This window comes from Harpia harpyja, chromosome Z (genome assembly GCF_026419915.1).
Source record: "Harpia harpyja isolate bHarHar1 chromosome Z, bHarHar1 primary haplotype, whole genome shotgun sequence".
Lineage (NCBI taxonomy): Eukaryota > Metazoa > Chordata > Aves > Accipitriformes > Accipitridae > Harpia > Harpia harpyja.
The window spans coordinates 58,880,878-58,906,866 of NC_068969.1; the positions used below are offsets into that span (position 1 = coordinate 58,880,878).

General features: G+C 41.1%; 1 protein-coding gene across 7 annotated transcripts in view; it reads right to left on the reverse strand.

Moving 5' to 3' along the window:
* Positions 1-10,543: 10,543 nt before the first annotated feature.
* Positions 10,544-25,989, reverse strand: part of LNPEP (leucyl and cystinyl aminopeptidase) — a 76,745-nt gene continuing 61,299 nt past the window's right edge. For 5 of the 7 annotated variants that reach the window (XM_052775913.1, XM_052775908.1, XM_052775910.1 and 2 more), the window contains 9 exons: positions 24,417-24,577; positions 21,679-21,767; positions 19,707-19,887; positions 18,816-18,972; positions 16,651-16,835; positions 15,804-15,965; positions 14,541-14,681; positions 13,476-13,557; positions 10,544-12,520 (listed from right to left, as the gene is read on the reverse strand). In XM_052775913.1, coding sequence (XP_052631873.1) covers positions 12,389-12,520; positions 13,476-13,557; positions 14,541-14,681; positions 15,804-15,965; positions 16,651-16,835; positions 18,816-18,972; positions 19,707-19,887; positions 21,679-21,767; positions 24,417-24,577 — 1,290 coding nt within the window. In that variant the 3' untranslated portion in view covers positions 10,544-12,388. Of the gene's footprint in view, positions 12,521-13,475; positions 13,558-14,540; positions 14,682-15,803; positions 16,048-16,650; positions 16,836-18,815; positions 18,973-19,706; positions 19,888-21,678; positions 21,768-24,416; positions 24,578-25,989 lie in introns of those variants that run through there. The other 2 variants (XM_052775912.1, XM_052775915.1) reach the window with 2 other exon arrangements.

Below are 25,989 nucleotides of genomic sequence, written 5' to 3' on the forward strand. Positions count from 1 at the left end.
CACTGTTGCCATAATTGGGTGGGCTCGTTCCTGGATTGTAGTTTTAAGCTCAGCAATATGAGGTACCACGGATGTTAAAGGACCGGTATTTGCATTAAGTCAGTGATAATCTATAGTCAATGTCCACTTGCCATTAGGTTTTCATACTGGCCACACTGGGGAGTTAAAAGGGGAGTGGGTTGGAATCACAATACTTTGTCCCTTTAAGTCCTCTAATACAGGCACTATTCCCTCTCTGGCCCCCAAGGGTATCAGGTAAGGCTGAACATTTGTAAGCTTCGAAGGGGGAAGTAGCGGCGCAGCTTGTAGCAGCCGAACATCTATGGTGGGAGAGCCAAATGACCACTGTCTCCCTTTATTATCAGTCCAGGTCTTCCCCTTTAAAACATCAAGTCCCAAGAGGTTAAGTGGAAATTCCCCCACAACCATCCCACTCTAGTGGCACTGTCTTATCCTGGCAACCGCAGGCTGACCATTGCTAATGCTTGTGGTTGAACATTGCCAAATGCATCTGCCACAAACAGCTGCTGTTTGGACGGTGTAATTCTGCAGTTAGCAGAATCTTTGGTTTTGATAGCTGAAATCTGAGCTCCGGTATCTACCAAAAATGTGACTGGGACTTGTTTTGGTCCCACAATGCCTGTAATTAGTAAATCACCCCAGCCATTTTCAGTGAGCTGTCTGATATATATCCAGCGTTCCCCAAACTGCTCACCATCGAAGGCTGAAGGATCTGGTTTCCCACCAGTTTTTAGGGGGCATATGGCCCTGATAAATCAATCAAGGAGGGTGTGCTGGGAATAGTATTCACAAAATCCACCTCTCCATTTGCTGGTTTATCGGACCACCCTGCTACCAACTTTTCTAATTTGTCTGTTGGCAGCCTGTCCATTAAGTCACGTGGGATCCCCTTCTGCTGCCCCTTTGCCCACAGTCTATTAAGTTTGTTTGGGATGTCTCTCCCTCCGAGCAGTTTGGCGAGGTGTGTTCTCTTATCACTCCCAGGGTGCAGAACTATTTTTACCTCTGCTCGCCTCAAGCCCCTGGAGTCTGTTTTGATGGCTGGAAGGTTAACAGGACCATACTTGTGCCCATAATTAATCAATTCCTGGGCCACTTCTCCCCAAGTCCACACTTTCCTATCATCTGAGGGTCAGTGGTGCTGATCAGGTGTAAGTCTTTCTAAAGCAGCTGCAACTCTTTCGCCCTGGGGCATTGCCTGTATCCTTCCTTGTAATTGTATAGTAATCGGCTTCAAAGAATCAGGGAGTCCCCTTATAGGGGGAGTCATTTGCTCAGGATCCACGGACATCATCATCGAGGACTCCTGTCGGGGCTCCAATTTTCAATCATACATTATCTGCAGACAAGCTGCCTTCTGCACACACTCTACTGCTTGATCAACAGTCCCCATAATCGCGAGGGGGTCCCCCCTCTCCAAGGGGTTCAAACTCCCTGCCCAATAGGCTGCCCGTTAGGTTAAAGACCAGGTGGCACAGTGATTCCCAGTAGTTAGAAACACTCCTGATCCCCAATACCTCCCGCCTTCTTTTCACTTAACAAAATCTGGTCCCCCCCAGACAATGATACTCTCCACGTGTAAGAGACTGTGTCAGCCGGAAACATTTGTCTCGACATTGCTGCTGCAAAGCAACCATTTGCCAGCCTCAACATCCTGTTGTTGTGGGGGAGAACACGCTCAGGGAGACAAAATGTCCCTGGAGAAACCACCATATCCGCCCAAAGCTAGCAGTGCCTACCAAGCTGTGCTTGCCCACGAGCAAGGTGAAGAAACCACCGAGAGCACCTGTGCATGCGCCCATGGAGGAACACGGGGCGGCACGTACAATAATGAGTTCCGTGGAAAGGGGTGGACTTTTTGGAGAAATCGTGGGGACTGGGACAATAAAAGAGCTGCGTTCTCCCCTCTCAAAAAAACTGCAAACTGAAAACTTGCAAACTGCAAACTGTAAACTTGCAAACTGCAAACTGTGGACTGTAAACCAAAAACCTGCAAACTGAAAACCTGCAAACTGTGGACTGCAAACTAAAAACTAGCAACTACCATCAGAAAGCAACTGAAGAGCACCTGCAGCGCTTGGAACTGGGACTTTGGCTAGAAACTGGGACTTGGACCCTCCACCTCCTCCACTGAGACCGGGTCAACGGGACGTTGCTGGCTTCGTGGTGTGGTAACTAGTCTTGCTATCTCTCTCCCGCTTTCTTGCTTAGGTCTGCCTCTTGTTTCCTTTCTTTTTCCCTCTGTCCTATCGCTATTACCAGTTGTTTGTGTTAAATAAAATTTGCAAGGTTGTACGGCATCTGACCTCGTTTGTGTCTTAATCTCGCTCTTGGGATCGTTTAAGAACCCTCCCCGATATTGGATCGGGACACCACGCATACTCCATTTCAGATTCCTTAGGCATTTGGCCAAATTCCTTTTCTAGTTTTGCCAACTCAGTGGCGGTAAAGGGGACTTCTCTAGTTGTAACTTGGGGGAACTGGTCCTGCTCATCATTGTAAATATACTCAGTTTTGACCAAGGGTCGCAGTGAAGGCGGTTCCAACTTTTCTACTCTCTCTTTTGCTCCCTGCAGGTCATTAAAGGGGTAGCTAATTTCTAATCTGGGGGGAGTTTCCACAAGGAGCTGCTTCATAAAAGCAGTCTGCAAATGTTTCACTGGGCTCTTTTCTGTTTCAAGTTGTTCTTTTAATTCCACCACTTGTCCCTGAAGGGACCTGTCCTGGTTTCAGCAGGGATAGAGTTAACTGTCTTCCTAGTAGCTGGTACAGTGCTATGTTTTGAGTTCAGTATGCGAAGAATGTTGATAACACTGATGTTTTCAGTTGTTGCTAAGTAGTGTTTAGCCTAAAGTCAAGGATTTTTCAGCTTCTCATGCCCAGCCAGCGAGAAAGCTGGAGGGGCACAAGAAGTTGGGAGGGGACACAGCCAGGGCAGCTGACCCAAACTGGCCAACAGGGTATTCCATACCATGTGGCGTCACATCTAGTTTAGGAACTGGGAAGTGGGGGCGGGGAATCGCCGCTCGGGGGACTGGCTGGGTGTCGGTCGGCGGGTGGTAAGCAATTGCACTGCGCATCATTTGTACATTCCAATCCTTTCATTATTACTATTGTCATTTTATTAGGGTTATCATTATCATTATTAGTTTCTTCTTTTCTGTTCTATTAAACTGTTCTTATCTCAACCCACGGGTTTTGCTTCTTTTCACGATTTTCTCCCCCATCCCACTGGGTGGGGGGGAGTGAGTGAGCGGCTGTGTGGTGCTTAGTTGCTGGCTGGGGTTAAACCACGACAGGACCGGGTGAGGTTTTGGAGGGATTCAATAGTTTGAGATTCTGCCATGAGGCGGCAATCCCCAGCCACTACTGCTGCAGTCAAACTAGCACCGAGAAAGGTACAAATGATAGCTCTTCCTTTTCCTGACCACACTCTAGCATCTTCCTGTAAAGCAACCATCCAATCAACAACACTCTGCAGATTATGCCAATTTCCTTGAGCCCAGTCTACCCCAGGCACAGAGGGTTGCGCTTTATGTTTTCCTAAGAAATCAAAGAAAACTTCTCTCCCCAAAGGAGTAATTTCATTATCATTCATTTTGTACAAAGCAGGGAAGTGGTCATCTCAGGATAGCAGCATGTAGACTTTTAAATACCACACAAACCCGCCCCCTTACGTTCCTGAGAGGTCTCACATATTTAAGAAACAGTATGAAGTGGGGAAGCGGTCATCTCAGGAAGGCAGCATGTAAATTGTTAAACACAACATAAGCCCGCTCCCCTTACATTCCTGAGAGATCTCACGTAATTGGAAAACAGTGCGGTGCTCTCATCTCAAGGGATCCTGTCCATGATGCCAATTTCATGTCCCAATCCAGTATTGGGGAGGTTTCGATATGATCCCAAGAGCTAGATTAAGACACAAACGAGGTCAAATGCCGTACACCCAAAATAGCTTTTATTATGAAAAGTAGAAAATAGAAGCAATAGGATAGAATAGAATAGAATTAAAAGGCAGTAATCAAGCAAGCATTCAGGATAGAGTTACAAGAATAGTCACCACCATGGATCCGCGGCGTCTTGTTGGTCCTCAGTCTTCAATTCTTTGGTGGTGGGTGCATGTTCCTTGAGTCTTTGGTAGTAGGGTGCACACAGAGCTTTTGATGGTACCATTTTTATACAGTCCAAGTTCCAAAGTCTCCGCCCAGTTCCAAGAAACTTCATACATATGCATGATGGATGTGATGCAAGGCAAGGGTAGGTGTGGTCTGGTTCTGCGCAGGCTCAGTGTGTCCTACGTGGTCACAGGGGGGGACAATTGTGGGGTGTATCAGACAATTTCGGGGTTGTATCAGACGATATGCTCCCCGAGGTCATTGCCTTAGTATCCTTGCACATGCAAAGATAGTGGTTTGCGGGCACCAAAACCACAGGATGCATGGGAATTCACTCCTGCCTCTGCAGGCAGCGCGCAGGGAGTAAAACTGTTGCTGTGGGTTTTAGTCTAGCCTCTGCAGGGCCAGGAACCTTGCAGCGAAGCTTGCACCTGTATTATCAAGAAATGTTTAAGGCAAAAATGTCTGTCCATTTAAGACAAAATGCCTAGCCACCACAGGATCCCAAGAGCTAACTATATTGAAAGCTGAAGTGAGTCTAACTGGGAGCGAGTGGCATAAATACCCCACTGTGACTGGCCCAGAGGACCTGTGTGCATCCTTGGCATAGACTATCTCAAGAGAGGGTATCTTAAGGACCCAAAGGGTTACCGGTGGGCCTTTGGTATAGCTGCATTGGAGATAGAGGAAACTGAACAGCTGTCCACCTTGCCTGGCCTCTCTGAGGACCCTTCGGTTGTGGGGTTGCTGAGGGTTGAAGAACAACACGTGCCAATTGCTACCATGACGGTGCACCGGCGGCAATATTGCACCAACCGAGACTCCCTGATTCCCATCCATAAGCTGATTTGTCGATTGGAGAGCCAAGGAGTGATCAGCAAGACTTGCCAACCCTTTAATAGTCCCATATGGCCAGTGTAGAAATCTAATGGGGAGTGGACACTAACAGTAGACTATTGTGGCCTGAATGAAGTCACGCCACCGCTGAGCGCTGCTGTGCCAGATATGTTAGAGCTTCAATATGAACTGGAATCAAAGGCAGCCAAGTGGCACGCCACAATTGACATTGCTAATGCATTTTTCTCAATCCCTTTGGCAGCAGAGTGCAGGCCACAGTTTGCTTTCACTTGGAGGGGCATCCAGTACACCTGGAATCAACTGCCCCAGGGGTAGAAACACAGCCCCACCATTTACCATGTACTGATCCAGGCTGCACTGGAACAGGGTGAAGCTCCAGAACACCTGCAATACATTGATGACATCATCATATGGGGCAACACGGCAGAAGAATTATTTGAGAAAGGGAAGAAAATAATCCAAATCCTTTTCAAGGCTGGTTTTGCCATAAAAGAAAGTAAGGTCAAGGGACCTGCACAGGAGATCCAGTTTTTAGGAGTAAAATGGCAAGACGGGCGTCGTCACATCCCTATGGATGTGATCAACAAAATAGCAGCTATGTCCCCACTGACTAATAAAAAGGAAACACAGGCCTTCTTAGGTGTTGTGGGTTTTTGGAGAATGCATATTCCAAATTACAGTCTAATTGTAAGCCCTCTCTATCAAGTTACCCAGAAGAAGAATGATTTTAAATGGGGGCCTGAACAACAACAAGCCTTTGAACAAATTAAACGGGAGATTGTTCACGCAGTAGTCCTTGGACCAGTCCGGGCAGGACAAGATGTTAAAAATGTGCTCTATACTGCAGCTGGAGAGAATGGCCCTACCTGGAGCCTCTGGCAGAAAGCACCTGGGGAGACCCAAGGCTGACCCCTGGGGTTTTGGAGTTGGGGATACAGAGGATCCCAGGCCCGCTATACTCCAACTGAAAAAGAGATATTGGCAGCATATGAAGGAGTTTGAGCTGCCTCAGAAGTGGGTGGTACTGAAACACAGCTCCTCTTAGCACCCCGACTGCCAGTGCTGGGCTGGATGTTCAAAGGGTCTCCTCTACGCATCATGCAACTGATGCCACGTGGAGTAAGTGGGTCACACTGTTCACACAACGAGCTCACATAGGAAACCCCAGTCACCCAGGAATTGTGGAAGTGATCATGGACTGGCCAGCATGCAAAGATTTTGGAATGTCACCAGAGGAGGAGGTGATGCATGCTGAAGAGGCCTCACTGTCAGAAAATGAGAGACAATTTGCCCTGTTCACTGATAGGTCCTATCGCATTGTGGGAAAGCATTGGAGGTGGAAGGTTGCTGTATGGAGTCCTACATGACAAGTTGCAGAAACTGCTGAAGGAGAAGGTGAATCTAGTCAATTTGCAGAGGTGAAAGTCATCCAGCTAGCATTAGACATTGCTGAAAGAGAGAAGTGGCCAGTTCTCTACCTCTATACTGACTCATGGGTGGTGGCAAATGCCCTGTGGGGGTGGTTACAGCAATGGAAGAAGAGCAACTGGCAGCGCAGAGGTAAATCCATTTGGGCTGCCGCACTGTGGCAAGATATTGCTGTTCGGCTAGAGAAGCTAGTGGTAAAAGTATGTCACGTAGATGCTCATGTACCCAAGAGTCAGGCCACTGAAAAAGATCAAAACAATCAGCAGGTAGGTCAGGCTGCCAAGATTGAAGTGTCTCAGCTGGATCTGGACTGGCAACATAAGGGTGAGCTATTTATAGCTCGGTGGGTCCATGATACCTCAGGTCATCATGGAAGAGATGTAACATATAGATGGGCTAGCAATCAAGGGGTGGACTTGGCCATGGACATAATCACGCAGGTTATCCGTGAATGTGAAACATGTGCTGCAATTAAGCAAGCCAAGCAGCTAAAACCCCTGTGGTATGGAGGGCGATGGCTGAAATATATATACATATATATATGGGGAGGCCTGGTAGATTGACTATATCACACTCCCACAAACCCACCAAGGCAAGTGCCATGTGCTTACAAAGGTGGAAACAACCACCGGATGGCTGGAAATACACTGTGTCCCATGCCACTGCCCAGCATGGCCTTGAAGAAGTTTTATGGCAACACGGCACCCCAGAAAGAATTGAGTCGGACAACGGGACTCACTTCCAAAACCACCTCATAGATACCTGGGCCAAAGAGCATGGCGCTGAGTGGGTATATCACATCCTCTATCATGCACCAGCCTCTGGAAAAATCAAACAATACAATGGACTGCTAAAAACTACACTGAGAGCAACGAGGTGTGGAACTTTCAAACATTGGGATACATATTTAGCAAAAGCTACCTGGTTAGTTAATACTAGAGGATCCGCCAATCGGGCTGGCCCCGCCCAACCAAGACTTCCACATACTGTAGAAGGAGATGAAGTTCCTGTAGTGCGCATGAAGAGTATTTTAGGGAAGACAGTCTGGGTTAGTCCTGCCTCAGGCAGAGACAAACCCATCCAAGGGATTGCTTTTTCTCAAGGACCTAGGTGCAATTGATGGGTGATGCAGAAGGATGGGGAAGTTCGATGTGTACCTCAAGGAGATTTGATTTTGGGAAAGAAGAGCCAGTGAATTAGGCTGTATGATGTTAACTGCTAAATAACCTGCCAATGTATGTCATTACATCTATAGTGGCTATATGCCATATCAAGGGTATTACAGTAAGAAGTACCTGAATGACTGAAGGATGGACTTTGAAACTGAGCCAAGTACAACAGTGATGGAACTTGAACTGGTGCCCAGCGATTTCCTCGAGATCGACATCTTCAACCCGCAGACCATGGGCGTGGGTTGCACCAAATAAACCAGCTGCAAGCTCCAGAGGCAGCATGCAACAATCCAATAACACACACCATCTATCCTACCCTGAAGGACTGTTACAACAGATGGAGCCCCTAAGTCATGGATTAAATAAAATTGATGGACACATTAGAGGGATGGCCCATAGACTAAGGGAATGCTATTTGTGTGGGGGGGTGTACATATACGTGTGTGTGTATATATATGTATATATCAAAGACAAGGAAAGTGGTGGTGATTAATTGGAAAATGTAGGATCTGGGCATGATGTAGATGGTATAGAATAAGGGGTGGATAATGTCCTTGGTTCAGTTGGGATAGAGTTAATTTTCACAGGAACCTGGGAGCGGCACAGGCAGGACAGCTGACTTGAACTAGCCAAGGGGCTATTCCATACCATGTGACATCATGCTCAGTATATAAATGGGGAGTGGGCTGGGGAGACCTCTCTGCTCAGTTGAGGAAATGGCGGAATGCTGTGTTCCAAGTGGTGAGCTATTGCACTGTGCATCACTTGTTCTGTGTATTCTTTTATTAGCACCATTGTTGTTGTTGTAACTTCTCTTTTTGTGTTGTCCCAGTAAACTGCCCTTATCTCAACCCTAGAGGTTCCGTTTTTTTTCTTTTCTCCTTTCTGATTCTCCTCCCCATCCCGCCGCAGGGGGGCACGGAGGAGTGAGCGAGCAGCCCATTCACAGTCCCACGAACACTGGGGCTCTGTGCTTGCTCTAGCACTTAATCCTATCCCACACCATGACCATAAACCTAGCCAGAGCTCAGCTTCAAAATGGACACCTGCCAGCTAGGACTCTCACACAGAACTGGCCAGGATTGAAAGATTTTGGCAGCCCTTACCTTCCCTTGGCAGCCTCTTCGCTGCCCCATTAACACTGGGGCTCTGTGGTTGCTCTACCATCTGACCCTCACCTACACCTCAGCCTCACCCAGAGCCCAGCTCCAAACCAGACACCCACCACCTAAGGCTCCGAACAGAAGTAGCCAGGACTGAAAGGTGTTGGTGGCCCTTACCTTCCCTTGGCAGCCCCTTCACAGTCAAACAAACACCAGAGCTCTGTGTTTGCTCTTGCATGTAACCATCACCTACACCATGATTACAACCCTATGCAGACAACAGATCCATCACAAACTCTGCCAGCAATGGCTCCCTGGAAAAAGTGGCCCGGTCTGAAAGCTTTGGCAGCCTTCACCTTCCTTTGGCAGCTGCTTCACAGCCCCACAAATACTGGGGCTCTGCGCTGTCTCTTGCACCTATGGCTAATTCTTACCCTTGCTCTAACCCATAACAGACCCCAGCTCCCACCGCTCCAGGTCTTAAAGATTTTGACTGCTCTCACACTCCTTTGGCTGTTCTTTCACAGCCCCACAAGCACTGGGGTTCTGCTCTTTGTCCTGCACCTATGGCTAAGCTTTACCCTTGCACTAACCCTAACAAGAACCCAGTTATAATGGGACACCCCACGCTCTATGGCTCTTAGGCAAAAGTGCCCAGGACTGAAAGCTTTTGGCAGCCCTCACCTTACCTTGGCGGCTTTTTCGCAGCCCCCCCTAACGCTGGGGCTCTGCTCTTTGTCTTCCACCTAAACCCTAACCCTTTTCCTGACCCTCACCTTATCCTAAGGCCATGTCCATAACAAAGCCTTGCCAGCAATTGCTCCCAGGAAAAAATGGCCAGGACTGAAAGCTTTGGCAGCCCACCCATTCCTTTGGCAGCCCCTTTGCAGCCCCACAAACAATGGGGCTCTGCTTTTTTACCTGCACCTATGTCTAAGCCTCACCCTCACCCTAACCCTAGCCAGACCCCAGGTCCAACAGGGATGCTGCCAGCTATGGCTCCCAAGAAAAAGTACCCAGGACTGAAAGCTTTTGCGAGCCCTCACCTTCCCTTGGCAGCCTTTTCACGCGCCCCTAGCACTGGGCTATACACTTTGTCTGGCACTGAACCCTGACCCTCACCCTACCCTAAGCCCATGTCCAAAATGGAGCCTTGTCAGCAATGGCTCTCTGTCCTGCACCATTTGAATCTTCATCAGTTTCCAATATACTCAAAAAGGGAGGAGTACATTTAAGCATTTTTCATGGAAGGACTCCAGCACAATTTTTAATAGGGTTGGTGACTCCATGGCAGAAAAATTATTTTAAAACCTCTACAACTAACATACCAAAAGTATGCATATCCAACAAATAGGAAAATGAAAAAATTATTCAATAATCCCTCCACAACATCCCCAAATTCCCAGATTTTCTTGGTATAGTTTGCTGTCTAAAACTCAGCTCCATGCTACCTCCTCATATCCATCATTAAAGCATTTGAATAAAAATAGTAATTTTTTAAAATTCCACAGCAGAAATCAGGAGGAAGATGGGATCTTCTTCCACATTTTCCATTTTAAATTTTATATGCCTTAATACTGCAGTCAGAGATAAGGTAAAACACATGTGAGGGGATAAGGGACAGAAGAGTGAAAGTTTACTACTGACTTCTCATTTCATATGAAGAAGTGACTAGAAAGAAAAAGAGATCACATACATATATACACATACACACAAATACGCAAAGATGGAACTACTATTTCTGTAGAGATTCCAAAGATTTAAAATAAAGGAGGAAATGAAGCTGTAACACACGGCAGTACAAAAATTCCAAGAACATACTTAACTACAATTCTAATTCCATAACTTATAAGGAAGTATGATTTATTTTGAATGCTCATATTGCCAGTTCCTTCTTCAGTGCATGTAAAAATTATTCATTTCTGGACCTTTTGGGCAAACAAGTGTTTGCACACTCTTAAGGTCCAACATTCTTTCTGATAATTTCAAGATTAAAAATAACATCTGCAATTCTAATGTGAGCTGGAAAATGAGGAATTTCTTTTCCAGGAGTTTTGACATATATTCTGAAAAGATGGGAAAGTATGGCATGGTTTAAACAATCATAGCTTACAATTTTTGCTAACCAAATAAACAGCCAATGCTGCAGTTTCATATATTAAGCATTCAGTTTGAATTACTCTGTGACACATTTTTAAGTCCATTAATTTAACTCTAATTCAAATTATCATCTTCTTCAGAATTTACTGTAGCTGAAATTAAATTAGTTTAATGAAAATAGTACAATTTTTAATTGTTAGTGCTTTCATCATAGTTTATAACTGATCACATAATTGGATGATGATAAGACAACAACAGGTCTGAATCTGCTTGTAAGAATTACACAAAAGGTGCATCAGTAGTGAAATAAATAGAACATATCTCCAGTTAAAAAAGTATGTTTGCTCTTGCGTGTGTTGTATATATATGCTATACCTCAACAATGGCGTTTTTCACTGCTTTTGAAAGAGATGCAGTAGGTATTTTGCCTTTCTAATGTAGCACATTAGGGTTTTAGATCCTTTTCTTTAAAAGACTTTGAAGATTTGTCTCACAAGGTTTTTCATAACAGTAGAAGAATAAATCATTAAAATCTAAATGAGAAGCTTTCCTAAAGCTAATGTCATAAAAAGCGAGCAATGTTCAGAAATTATACAGTGATATGCAAGTTATCAGACAAGGAAAAACCAGAAGTTTACCCAAATGAAGTGGCTGACATATCTATTAATTGCAGACCCTCTGCAACAAGTGGTGAAATTAAAAATCAGTAGTTAAAAGGGCACAAATCAGTAGTCAGTCTAACAGATGAACCAACCTGGAAAAACGCAATTTTGTGCAGCTGCTCAGAGATCAATACAGCAAAATCAGTTAAAGTTCAATGATTAATGATGAGATTCTCAAAAATGTCTAATAAATTTAGAGTAAAAGTTCCAAGGTCATATCAGTGTTTCTGGAAATCCCATCTCTAAAACAATTGGGTTTGCTATCTGCTTTTTCTTTACTGTACTACTACCCAGCCACTTTATATGTTAAAGTGTAGACTATTAGCATGAGATATTATTCTTATTTTTTTTGTGTAAAGCCTAAATACTGTGAAAATAAAAAAATCCAAACTTAAATCAAATTGGAACCGTATCTATTTTGCCTCAAACTGGTGTACTTTATAAGATCCACTACTACTTATGTATCTGAAGTATGATATTGTTTCACAACAGCTTCCATATCTATAAATGTGGAAACCACCTACAGCTTTGCATGAAAAAGTCTACTGCTCAATGAGCAGTCTGCAGAAAAGTAACAGTCCAGGGTAACTCTTTCTGACCCTAACTGTCAATATTAACCCACTGCTAAGAAACTACAACACAACTCCAAATGAAAGGGCATATGTTTCAAATATAAAATTATATTTAATAATTTGTGCAGATGTTTGGTCTATAGATGAAAACAGTTTCAGAATAAATACTTACATCTTGCTCATAAATGCTCCAAGGAAAATAAAAATTTATCTGAGACATGCCCTGAGCTATCTAGACTCCTTTATAGTGCAAACAATGTTGCTGTGATGCCTGGTTTCACCCTGGCTTTTGCAAAAGAAACAAAGCAACTGCCCACAGAGCTCCTAAACGGCTGACACACCATGGCATTATGCACACTATAGCAGTTCTTGTAGCTTTGCTAAGTTCCTCTCCATCCACTGGATATTGAGCTGAATTGTGTCAATTGCCTCTTTTACACAACGCAGTTGAGAACTCTCCTCTGATTTTGACTCAAAAAATGACTTCACCTGTATAGCAAGAGAAGAGAAAGAAAAATAAAATTTTAATTAAAATCAACACTGGCCACACAAATAGGTTCAGAAGCAAAGGCTACACATATATTGCAGGAAATCCATTCCTGAGAATCATTTGTGTCTATGCAGTAAGCAAACCTCTCAAAGGAGTTCCCAAAATGCAAGGAAAGCATTTTTCATGGGAACTGCAGCAATAACTCATTTGGTTTCAGTAAATTATTTCATCAATAAACAGATATTCACTTATCATATTCATCAGAGAGCACTCAAAGTTCTGGAAAAGGAGTCTCGTTCTGTGACAAAGAACTGATTGCTGCAAGCAACCCTCTTCAGCACACCCTTCCATCATTATAATTGTCAATGTTAACACAATACTATAGATCAAACCATAAACAACCCTCTCTACCAAATTATCCCAATGAAAACATTAAACCAAACCATAAACCATTCTTGACACATTAACCTCAAGGTCTTGTTAGGGAAGACAACAGATTTCTAACAGCTATTAACTGGTTCTGAACTGATACTCAACCTCACAATAGCTCCTTGGGATTGTTGACAGGAAAAATAACATAAAGCAATTTTTATGACACTCCAACACATTCCAGAGATGCAGAAAGCAAAGCTTGTTTACAAAATCTAGACCAAAATTCTACCTAGACCAAATCATTATTTTGGGAGACAGTGTGTCCAGTGAACAGGAAAACAAAACAGTATAAACAGATAGCTGAGTTCAACTCTATATGCAACTCTGCCACAGACTCAGTATGTAATCTTCAACGTGTTTATATATATATTTGCCATGTATGAAAAAGGGAAAGCAATACATGTACATCCTTGCAAAAGGGCGTCAAGGACAGAAATTACACGTGTTTTGCTTATCCCTTAGTTAAATGAAAACAGCATTGGCACTAGAAAATATCCCCTTCTGGTAGATTAAGCCACCAACCTCAAGTAGATGTGCCTTTGTTGCAAACTGAGACGTTGACGAACTAATGATATTCTGGATAGTATATGAGCCTAGGTGAAACCTGAAATACAAACAAAGAAGTTATTTTTAACTAGAAGCCACTTTAAGATGCAGGTTCAGTATATGTACACATTTCTACTTTTTTGCTTCAGTAGTTAGAAATCATTAAAAGCACTTGAATTTAAATTTACGTACCTCATTTTTCAGAAGAGATACAAGGTCTTAGAAGTCCAAGCATCTAGTTCCCTAATACCTCTAAGAATTGAACTTCAGAGCAAAAGACAAGGAAAATTTTCACACTTCTATCACAGCTCAACTAGTAAAGAATTGAGGACACCACACACTGAATACCAAGACCTGTATTTGTGGTATGTATTCCAAAACTCTACAGTAATTGAATTTGCAACCAGATTTCATTTCAAGCAAAGTAATTTTTTAATATTAGTTATTAAGAGCCTGCTAGAGCAGAAATTTTCATCCAGAAGAATCTTTTTTAGCAATGTGAAACTGTTCCAAATCAAAACAAGGATTTAGAAATACAGTTTTCCACATACTGTTAGCTTTTTGAAGACTTGCAGGCCAGCTTTTCTGCTGGGTACCCTTCAAAGCCAGTTAAGGAGAACACATATTTCTAAAGCAAGTGAGATTTTTTGGTTGTTTTGTTTGGGGATTGCTGTAAAAAGGCAGAAAAAATAAATGCTAAATGAATTCCCTGAGAATGCTTTTGAATTCATTTGATCCACATAAATATCCTGCATCTGCAGCAATCATCTTAGAGACAGCATCCTTTTAACAGAAATTCAAATCATGATTTTTTAGAATGAGGCTATAGGAGGCTCCAAAGTGACATCAACTATTGGCAAGACTTCAAAGTTTATGTTCCAAGTTATTTTTGTAAAATCAGATTTAAAACAGGCTTTACAATTTTAATTAATACAAATCTTCTTATATGAATCCAACTATTTCTTATCTTGTGCTTGAAAGAAACAAACAGGTGCTTTTGCCACTGTGAGTGTGATGTTTCAGCTACATCAAAAGACATACTTCCGTGTAAGCTTTTCCCAGTTCTCTTTGACAAAGTCCCAGGCCAGCAGATATCCAGGCAAACTCTGGCTAATGGTTGCTATGATATGAGAAAGCTCCTGTGCCCTGATGACTTCTCCTTCAAGGCAGTTCTGCATTAACCTAAAAGACAAAGCATATGAAAAGGGACATGAAAAAACATCTATTCATATCTTCACATGAGTCTCCTGAGACTCCTGAATTAGACGGAAAAGATTATATAATAGATCAAACAACAAGCAACTTCTGGCATCTGGAACACACTGACGCTCCATTTTGTAACCACTGTACTTATTTAGCTTTAGTTTCCAAGTATCAGCGTGACTTTAGCTCTAAATCAAGTAGCTGAATTTTCATTGTTGTTGGAAAAGATGAAGTAAATTCTAACAACTTGTAAAAGAAAACATAATACATTGAAAAGTTAAGAGAGGAAAGCTGTAAGAAGAAACACCTAGCAGGACAACCTTGGTGTCCTCCATGCAGTGCTGAGATGTGGTCTATAGACATGTTGGAGCATAATTTCCAAGAAAGACAGAAAGAAAGACAGAAAGAAAGACAGAAAGAAAGACAGAAAGAAAGACAGAAAGAAAGACAGAAAGAAAGACAGAAAGAAAGACAGAAAGACAGAAAGAAAGACAGAAAGAAAGACAGAAAGAAAGACAGAAAGACAGAAAGAAAGACAGAAAGACAGAAAGACAGAAAGACAGAAAGACAGAAAGAAAGACAGAAAGACAGAAAGAAAGACAGAAAGACAGAGAGACAGAAAGAAAGAAAGACAGAAAGAAAGAAAGAAAGAAAGAAAGACAGAAAGAAAGAAAGAAAGAAAGAAAAAGAAAACCAACAAAAAACCCAAAACAAAATGCCCAAACCCAACTAGTCATTATCTTGGTTATAAAGATACACCAGTCTTCTAAGACTCCATAGAACAATCTGCAATTTTGTTACCTTTACCACAAAAAATCTGCACATTTGTGTTACCAGTAGTGCAAAGCCTTTACATTCAATTGTGTTCTCACAATGAGTATTCAGAATCTGGCCTTTTGAGCTACTCTGTTACATAAATTATTTTTAAGTGAAAAATATCAGGTTCTTTATGTTTATGGAAGCTTGTACAAAACATACAGACAGATTTTCTGCAGCAATCGGAAGTTTTTCCAACAATACAAAAGAGGCAATGCATTTTTTTCAAAGAAGATTTTAAAGCTTTTAATTTACACAGCATACAACTTTTTGGCTCCTTCATACCAGATCAGCTTTCTGACATCTTCTGTGCTGGCCAAGGCTTCAATCATTTTGCTTTTCTCTGCTTCAGAAACTGAAGAGGAGTACATCTTTAGGAGGAATTCCCAGCCATTACTAGATTTGGCTCCAGCTGTAAATATGGCTTTCATAACATCACTAGGCAGACTACAGGGAAAAACAAAACCAACAACAAAACAAAACAACAACAAAAACCCAACCAAACAAAGGGGGACATAAAAATGCTCATCTGAGAAAAGAAGGAAGAAAAGTCACAAAATGAAAAGATTAGCTTGAAAGAGATGCCTCTCTTTTGAGCAATTTAATTCTGTAGCAGTTGTAAATTTGCTGGACTGAATTCATGCCAGTCTAATACTTTAAGTCACCAGGAAAAAGCAAATCATATTAGTCACATGAAAGCACAGTAAACTGTACAAAAATCTGAGACATTTTCTGTGGCTCAAAATGCATGTGAATCCAGAGCAGAATAAATTCTGCAAGATAAAAAAGTTTGCTTTGATGTTGCTACTAAGTAATCCTCCTGAGCATGCAGCTTAGGAAATGCAGATGGAAGCAATTTGTGGCTGGTTTTGCAGTGACATTTAATGAGACTGCAGACGAAGTCTTAAATTCTAGCACAGTTCTCTCTCTCATCTTAAAACACCAATTACTTCTACATGAGGAACAGTGAAAGACAGAATGAAGAACTTTATCAATATTCAGTTGGTGGTGGTGGTGTGGGGTTTTTTTGGTTTGATCGTTTTGTTTGTTGTTTTTTTTCCCCAAAACAATGGAGGCAAGGTAACTGGAAAACAGGTAGATAAAGGAAGTGGAAGCCCAGTTTTTGTGGTACCTCATTGTTCCATTAGACTTCATCCAGTTCTCAAACATCTCGGTGGCAGTTGTTCTACAGTTTCTCATATTATGGGTGCAGGCAAAAGCTAGCAGCGTTGACCGAAGCTCTCGTTCAGACAGGGTCCCATCATCTGTCCAACGCTGTTGATCAATTTTATCTCCAAGCAGGTGCTCTATTCTATGCTAAAAGGGAAAAATTATTAGCAAAAGCTAATTCTTCCCAAGAGGATTTTCTATATACAAAATCAGTTTAAAAAAAGAAAAAAAAAATTTAAGGTTTAGAATTGTGGAAGTTAAACATAATAGTTTTTCATCTACCTATTCCAATTTACATATACCATTTCTTACCTGTATGAATAAATATCAGATACCACACAGATCTGAAATATGGGCCAGGTCTACATCTTAAATTGCACATGGAAACTGAAGACCACTCTTCGAGCTACAGTTCAGACTTGTATGTAGTCAGCTTACTATCTCTACTAACTACAACTCCTGTATGCTTAAGTGCTTTCAATCCATCAAGTGACAGTTAATAGACCTTAGTTTAGCACAAACAAACCAACCAGCCTTCATCTATAGGCTGAACACCCTTCATGTTTGTAGTTTTGTAGCTTGCCAAAACCACAGCTAGATGCCTGACCAGCTACCACATCTCAGCTGAAACACTTGAACTTAAATATAACCTCATAGACACTGCATTGCAAACCATAGCTTGGGCTGTTTATCACAGCAGATCTGTAAAACCTTTGAATAAATATTAGATAAGGAAAATTATTATAGTAGTGGGGTTTTATTTCTTATAAGTTTCCGTAAGCACTCACTAATTACCCTTACTTAGTTTAAAGAAAAACATCTGCTATTTTATCTAATCATTTAATATTTTTCCTTCTAGACTAAGTCCCTTTGCTGATGTTCTACAATGTAAAGCAGCAACAACAATTTTAAACCTGTAGATGAATATAGAGAGGAGGTTTCATAATAAGAAGGTAAACAGAAATGAAAGACATTTCCTCAGCAAGCACTGAGGCTACGATGTTGATTTCACGCTAAGTCTGTAGCGCTGTATTGTGTTGTCCTGGTTTCAGCTGGGATAGAGTTAACTGTCTTCCTAGTAGCTGGTACAGTGCTATGTTTTGAGTTCAGTATGCGAAGAATGTTGATAACACTGATGTTTTCAGTTGTTGCTCAGTAGTGTTTAGACTACAGTCAAGGATTTTTCAGCTTCTCATGCCCAGCCAGCGAGAAAGCTGGAGGGGCACAAGAAGTTGGCACAGGACACAGCCAGGGCACCTGACCCAAAGTGGCCAAAAGGGTATTCCATACCATGTGACACCACATCTAGTGTATAAACTGGGGGGAGTGGGGGGCAGGGAATCACCGCTTGGGGACTAGCTGGGTGTCGATCGGTGGGTGGTGAGCAATTGCACTGCGCATCATTTGTACATTCCAATCCTTTTTCTATTGCTGTTGTCATTTTATTAGTGTTATCATTATCATTATTAGTTTCTTCTTTTCTGTTCTATTAAACCGTTCTTATCTCAACCCCCGAGTTTTACTTCTTTTCCCAATTTTCTTCCCCATCCCACTGAGTGGGGGGGAGTGAGTGAGCGGCTGTGTGGTGCTTAGTTGCTGGCTGGGGTTAAACCACGACATGTGTTAATCTATCACACAGCTGGAGTGGGACAATGACAACCATTCATGTGTTCCTATTTTTACAGAAAATATTTTTTTTTTCCCACTGCCTTTGTACAAAGCAGTTAGATCTACGATCTCCAGCCATTCTAATAATTTTGGAAATAACTCTTCTGTATTAGAAAAATGTCATGGACTCTGTTTTATCACATATCTGTACTACGTTGACCTTTATAGCCACTATAGCAAATCCCCAGACACCGCTGTGCTCCACTGCATTACACTCCCTACAAAGCATTGTGGGGGCGAGTGTGTGGGGAGAAACAGATAAAAAAAATTTAGCATTTCAGTAAGAGATCATTACTACTTAACAAAAGCAGGGAAGACTGGTGACTATCTAGAATCCCCATCCAATTTAGTGAGATTAGTGAATATGTTCAACAGTCAACACTTTAAAAGATAATGTAACTATAAGTAACACTAGAGCTCATTATTTCAAATTATAATTTACAGAAAATTAAGACATACCATGACTCGTGCTGCCAGTTGTTGTTCACCCTTTTTCTCTAAAAGGCTGTATATAAGACTCAGTTGAAACAAAGCTTGAGTGAGTGGTGCAGTGCTGCTCTCTTTGTTAAGGTAATCAATCAGCTCAAAGGCCTTTTCCAGAGACTCTTTTCCTAGACTATCGGTCAATGAATACAAACATTAAAATGGCTTCCAAAACAAAAGCACTCTCTGAAACAAGAAGTGATACTCTCCATTACATTAACAGGGATAGGTGAATAGAGGGAGTAACATAAGAAACACTTTAGATGTAGACATTTTTATATTATAACATTAGTAAGATAGCAACAATGGCCACTAACATGCCTTCGATTAACAAAAATGAAAACAGGTAAGGAAGTGCGACAATGATGTCTGAAAATATTTATCATAAATGAGGGTACTCAGATACAGGAAGAAGCTGTCAAAGAGGCCATCCAGAATGCTCAGTCTCACCTGCTCTGAAAGCAGTGGTGAAAGACAAAGGAGGAAACCAGTAAAAATTTGAGAGGCAAATAGCTTACTTCTCTAAAGTGGAGCACTCATTGACAGAGTACAGGAAAACAGTCCACTAGGCAGATTATCAGACACTGAAGAAAACAATGTCTTTCAGAAATGGATGCTATCATGTGGATCTTTGTGATGCAAATAAAGGGACGCTGCTATAAAGAACAGGGAGATAACAGCAATATAGAAGCATCAGTGAAATAACTTTAAAAAAAATAGTGAATGATGAAAGGTTTCAATAGGCTAATAAAGGCTGAATTAAAACTTCTCTAAAGCCGTCTTCTCTAGAATCTAAGTCTGATCTTCTTTGACTTGGAAAAAAATTTAAACACATATTAACTGTGTTTTCCAATATAAAAGTCTTACCCTGCAAGGTTGAAGATATTGTTGATCAAATTGGCTCTGTCTTTAGGACTCAGAGCAGTGTGGTTTTTTTTCAACAGATCAATCAGCGTTTTCCAGTCTTCAGCATAGTGTACTATGTAATAGCCATTCATGTCCACGTTGAATTTTATCCATTCCACTTCTTCTGGAAGTTCAATGACAGCTAATGGACAGACAATCAGCAGCAGAAACAAACATTTAGCAACGGTTTGTTCAGATCCAAATCTATGAACTAGACTGGTTCCAGAGAGTCAATAAATCCTTTTCCACCCACTAGCTCACCCTACTATGAAGAAGGAATAGCCAGTATAAAGGTTCCACAGGAAGGCTCCAAAATTCCAGGTTGTACTTCCTCCTCCTTCTTCCTACATCTGATTGAATGAACAATATCACAATCTGCCCCAAGTTGTATCGATGCAGTTAATTACTTCGTCCAGTAATTTTTCTCCTTCTATCCAGTCCTCCTTTCAAACAGCCCCATCTCCTCTCTGCCCAGTTTCATATATATATATATATATATAAAGAGCAGTTACACACATCATATAAAGAATTAGAGAAATGGAGACGGTACTAAGTAGATAGAAGGCCACACTCTAGTTTCAGTCAACTGGATACAAGAGGCTTTGGGAAAAAGTTTTTCATTTCAGCTGATTCTATAACTACTGCCAAAACCATCATTTTGCATAGCACCTACAATGCCTTTGAAATTTAGCAAATATTCTACCCCAAACTGTTTTGTACATCTCTCCTACTCTCATATCCTCCCCATCCAAGTTTTTACACTGAGTGAGGAATTAGTATGATGAAAACAAGACCACCAACAGAGCCATTTAAGGTGAAACAAAAATGATGAAATCAGGCTACTTACCTATTAGTTCTAATAAGATCAAGAACACATTAAATTAAACAGCTTTGGTTTTCCATTCTGATAATTCATAATATTATTTTCTAAAACTCCATCTCAAATGAAAAAGGCCAGGAATAACTTAAAGGCTTTGTAAAACAAGTGTCAGGATGACATAAACTAAAATTATTTACTTTAATTATAGTACTTCTAAAGTCATTTTAGAGGGGTGGCAGTTTGTAAAAATCAGTAAACAGTAAAAATGTCAAGATGAGCTCTAGGAATTTGATTTTAAATTTCTAGTTTCATTTCAAAAAGTAGAGGTGCAAGATAGGTTTATGAATTAAAAATAATTGCCAGTTACATGCATTGAATAGTAACTTTAACAGGGGAGAAGAAGACATAAGCAGACATCAGCAGACATAAGACTATGAGTCAGACTAGCTTCAATAAAATGCAAAAAACTATTCATGTCAGTAGAAAGTGACCAGCCAAACTGATTTTAGCACAATACTACATAAGAGTGTAGAGCAACTATTCACTTGGTAAAGAAAAAAACCAGGGCTAAATAAAAAAAACAAACCACCATAGGCTAGCAATTTAGGGTCGAAAATAGCCACTGCAGCAAAAGCAGAGAGTTTATGTGAAAAAAATCTAAGTGTTTCAAGTTCTACAACAGCGTTCTCAAAAACTTAATCTGTTCCAGTTGCAATATTTTCTTATACCATTCATGAAAACAAATAATACTTCAGTGGAAAGTGACTTCCTCACATTTCAGTACACTGGCAGAGCAACTCTCCCTTTACTCACTCTGTAAAGGACATGTAGATTGAGAGATTTTTTGCACACACTGGGATGAAAAGAGTACAGGCTTTTACAAATTCCAAACCTGTGCTTCTGCCCCAGTTGCTGCCATTTACTTGTACATATAATGCTATAGGGAACCAACTCTGTAATGACGACACCACCAGTAGTGCTTGCCTCCAGATCTCTGCAATTATTTTGTACTATGTATGTTTTCACCTTCACATCTTATGTAAGTGTGCGCTCAGAAAGACCATTAATCTATAACACTTAAGTAACTTGCTACTGAAGTTTTGAGCCACATACCTGACTTTTGGTCCAGTAAATATGCATTAGTACAATGGGTAAAGTTGCAGCTACTAGTTATGTAGGTGAGAGGAATATGCCACAGGTAACTGCAAAGGAAAGCAAATGTTTACTGACATATTATACACATATTTGGTCTTGAAGAGTTTGATTTGTTTTTTTTAATTTAAGCATTTTAATATATTAGTAGTATTGGAACCACTGCATAATAAAGTATAAATCTCACTCATATAATCAGAATATGATAAAAGAATACATGTACAGCAATTACTCTTTTATTCCCACCATGTTGAGAAGGGGGAAAATTTCATAGTATCACAGAATGGTTTGGGTTGGAAGGGACCTTTAAAGTTCAGCTAGTACACGCCCCCCTGCAATGAGCAGGGACATCTTCAGCTAGATCAGGTTGCTCAGAGCCCCATCCAACCTGACCTTGAATGTTTCCAGCGATAGGGCATCTACCACCTCTCTGGGCAACCTGTTCCAGTGTTTCACCACCCTAAACAATTCTTCCAAAAAACTGAAATTGTAAACAATTTCTTCCTTATATCTAGTCTGAATCTACCCTCCTTTAGTTTAAAACCATTACCCTTTGTCCTATCACTACAGGCCCTAGTCTGTCCCCATCTTTCCCGTAAGTATTGAAAGGCCCCCTGGAGCCTTCTCTTCTCCAGGCTGAACACCACCAACTCTCTCAGCCTGTTCTCACAGGAGAGTTGTTCCATCCTTCTGATCACTTTTGTGGCCCTCCTCTGGACCTAGTGGTTCCATGTCTTTCATGTGCTGAGGACCCCAGAGCTGGATGCAGTCCTCCAGGTAGGGTCTCACCAGAGCAGAGTAGAGGGGTAGAATCACCTCCCTCAACCTGCTGGCCACCCTTCTATTTATGCAGCCCAGGATATGGTTGACTTTCTGGGCTGCCAGTGCACGCTGCTGGCTCATGTCCAGTTTTTCATCCACCAGTAGCCCCAAGTCCTCTGCAGGGCTGCTCTTAATCCCTTCATCCCCTCAGCCTGTGTTAATACCAGGGGTTGCCCCGACCCTGGTGCAGGACTTTGCATTTGGCCTTGTTGAACTTCATGAGGTTCACATGGTTCCACTTCTCAAGCTTGTCCAGGTCCCTCTGAAAGGCATCCCATCCCTCAGACATGGCAACTGCACCACTCAGCTTGGTGTCACCTGCAAATTTTGAGGGTGTACTTGATCCCACTGTCTATGTCATTGATGAAGACATTAAACAGTACTGTTACCAGCACAGATCCCTGATGGACACCACATTTCCTAGTACTTCTTCCTCAGTTCCAGCATGCTAAGTGGCTTGTCCAAAGTCATAAGGACAGGACAGTCAAAGCCAGGAAATCTCTGGTTGTATCAGAAATTCAGCCAGTATTACTTTCACCTCAGTCCAATGTTCTGTCTTCCTGAAATTTTACAAGTTTGTTTGTTTGTTTGTTTGTTTGTTTTTAAATTTATGTGATTCAAGTACAAGACTCAAATTCCAGTCATGGTAACAGAAACCATAATTGATTGCATACCACAAAGACTGTCTCAGGTGAACTGCAACCTGGAAGAATAAATGCTATGGTGGCTCATAATGATGATAAAGACTTGCCTATTTAGACAAAACACAACTTTGAGTGAGATGAAACAAGTTGCACACGTGTTCCAATTTTGACAGGGACCCCTTCTGTGTACAACTCACACAGAGTGCTCTTCTTCACAAGCTTTTCATGCACTCCCCAAATTGACATCAACTAGAAACAGAACAATAATTAAGCCTAACAATCCTTCCCTTCTTCCCTTACCTTTCAACCACACATCACTTTCCTTCTTCCACATAACAAAAATAAAACAAAGCCCCTTAACTTCCAACATTTCATGAAACAAATTCCTTTCACAGGCCTGATTCTGCAAGATGATGCAAAGGACTCAGTTCCTGTTAAGACTTCAAACAACCAAATAAACCCACCAAAATCTCAAAAGGATTCAAACTTACATATTTTGTTTTGTTACAAAATACAGTAAGGTTCATAATATAAGACACATTTGCAGTAAATTAATTTCTACAATTAGCAACTGCCACATCTTTGCTTCTTCAGCATTTGCGTATGTACTTCCTAAAAGGAAGTTTTGGTACAATGGATATTGCCTCTCATGTATTCAGCCATTTACTGTCATGCATTAGTGCCATCTTAAAATTTTTAAACCAAGAATGCTTTGATTCTAGCTTCTCTGCTTTCCTCTAAGAAAGCCCAAGACGTACACTAAATTTTGGGAGGAAGGAGCAGAGGCTCTAAAGTCAGACATATACATCTGTAACTTCTGCAAACCTCTGCAACCTGCCTTTCTTCAGCTTCTCATTAACTACACTAAACTTTCTGAACTTAGAAGAAAACTTTATCTGTGAGATCTGCCTTTTGGCATTAAAAAACCTGAAGAATTCATTCTACTATTTACCACAACTCATCATCTCAAGCTTAAAAGCTTCAGGAAAGGATGCAAGTAAGAAACTCAGCTTACAAAGGATACCACAGACTTTTAGCAGTTGCCTGGGTGGAAATAGATGGATCTTCAGGCAGATATTAGATGTGTGAATTTCTGTGCCAAATTCTTTATTATTACCTGCCTTCAAAGAAAATACTAGGACCCCTGAATACAAGTGAGAAAGATGCGCAAAATACAAGAAAGATATCTACAGGTAGTTTTTAATGGATAAAAAGTATTAAGAAGGTAATAACCTTGCATCTGCTGTCCAATTTTCTGGTTCCACGCGATACAAAAATTTCTCTTGTTGTACAGAAATATTCTTTCCCTTTCGGACAACAGTGACTAAAGGAAATCCTTTATGCAGAATCCAAGTTTTCATCAACTTTTTTACATCTAGTGTTCCATTGGTAATCTGTGAAAATCATAACATAACAAGAAAATAGCAATAGAAAATTAAGAACATTTTTAAACCTTCCTCCTTAAACTTACCAGGTAAGTAGTAGCATGATTCTGCATCTGTAAACAATAACTTTGACACTGACCTTCTAAATTTTGTAAGCAACAGTTTAGGGGAGCAAGTGGGTTTTATTTTCTTAAGTTGAGGGAATCCTAGCCAAGCCATGGAAAGACAAATTGGAAATATCAGGTAGGTTGAACTGGTATGTCATGAAAGTGGAGAAAAGAATGTTACAGAAAAGAAAGTTATGGTAAGCTCCCAAGCTTGCCCCTACCCTTTCTGCTTCCTTATTGGTATTCTGATATGCAGGTGTTTCAGGTTAAATGTCTTCTTTTAATTCTGAAATGAATGTTAGAAATGGAATTAAAGTGACAGTGTTTGTATAACAAAACCAACATGTCCTTTATCCCATGTTTTGGGTTTTTTCCCCCTCCCTCCCACTTACCAGCCTTTGCATAGCTTAACCTCCAACCTCTTCTAATCTTTCAGGAACTGTTTGTACTACAACATCCCCACTGAGGGACAAGTACTTTATAATGTCTACATATCACTGCCTCTTTATTAGCAGAGATGATAATCCAACCTGAAGAAGACCATATGTCCCCTAACTTATGAAAATATGTTTTAGGTTGAGCTATCAGGAATATAAGGAAATTAATATATCATTATTCAAGTTACATTTAACTTTTACCAACCTATACTGTGTCTTTCTCTAGTTTACCTCATCAGCATCTTAATGCCCACTGTTCTCTGTTCAAGCCAACAATAACATGCACAGTTTACCCTCGTGGGAAAATACTGTATCATTTATGTAGAGAATGACCATAAACTTTAAAAAGGGGTTTCAATTCCAGGGAAGCAATTCTCTATCAAAAGTTTAAAATTCGAAGACTTTGAAGTCTACATCTTTTTTTTTTTTACTTTTTGCGTACTCCCAAAACCCACTCTTGGCTAAATCCTCTTCCTCTGTCTTGTTATCACAAGCTAGCTTTCTTACTACAATATTACATTATGCAATCCTTTCATAAATTGCCCAAGACTTGTTGAAAGCATGCTCTCACTTTCTTTCCACATTCCTTCCTGTTACACTTTGAAACCACCAAGAAATCTGTACTAATGCCAGCCAGCAAAAAAAAAAAAACCCTAACAAAAACAAATCAAACCCAAACCAAAAGACCCCAAACCCACGATGACAGCAGTGTTAAGAGATCAGGAAACTAATTAAGTCTAATACTTGCACCTTGTCAACTTGCCTGTTTCGCATTTCGGTCTTTGTGTGCTAACATTGTGAGACACCTAAAGACTGGCAGAAATATTTGTGTCTAATTGTACAGAGACATGAGCAAATTTGAAATTTGCACCACTGA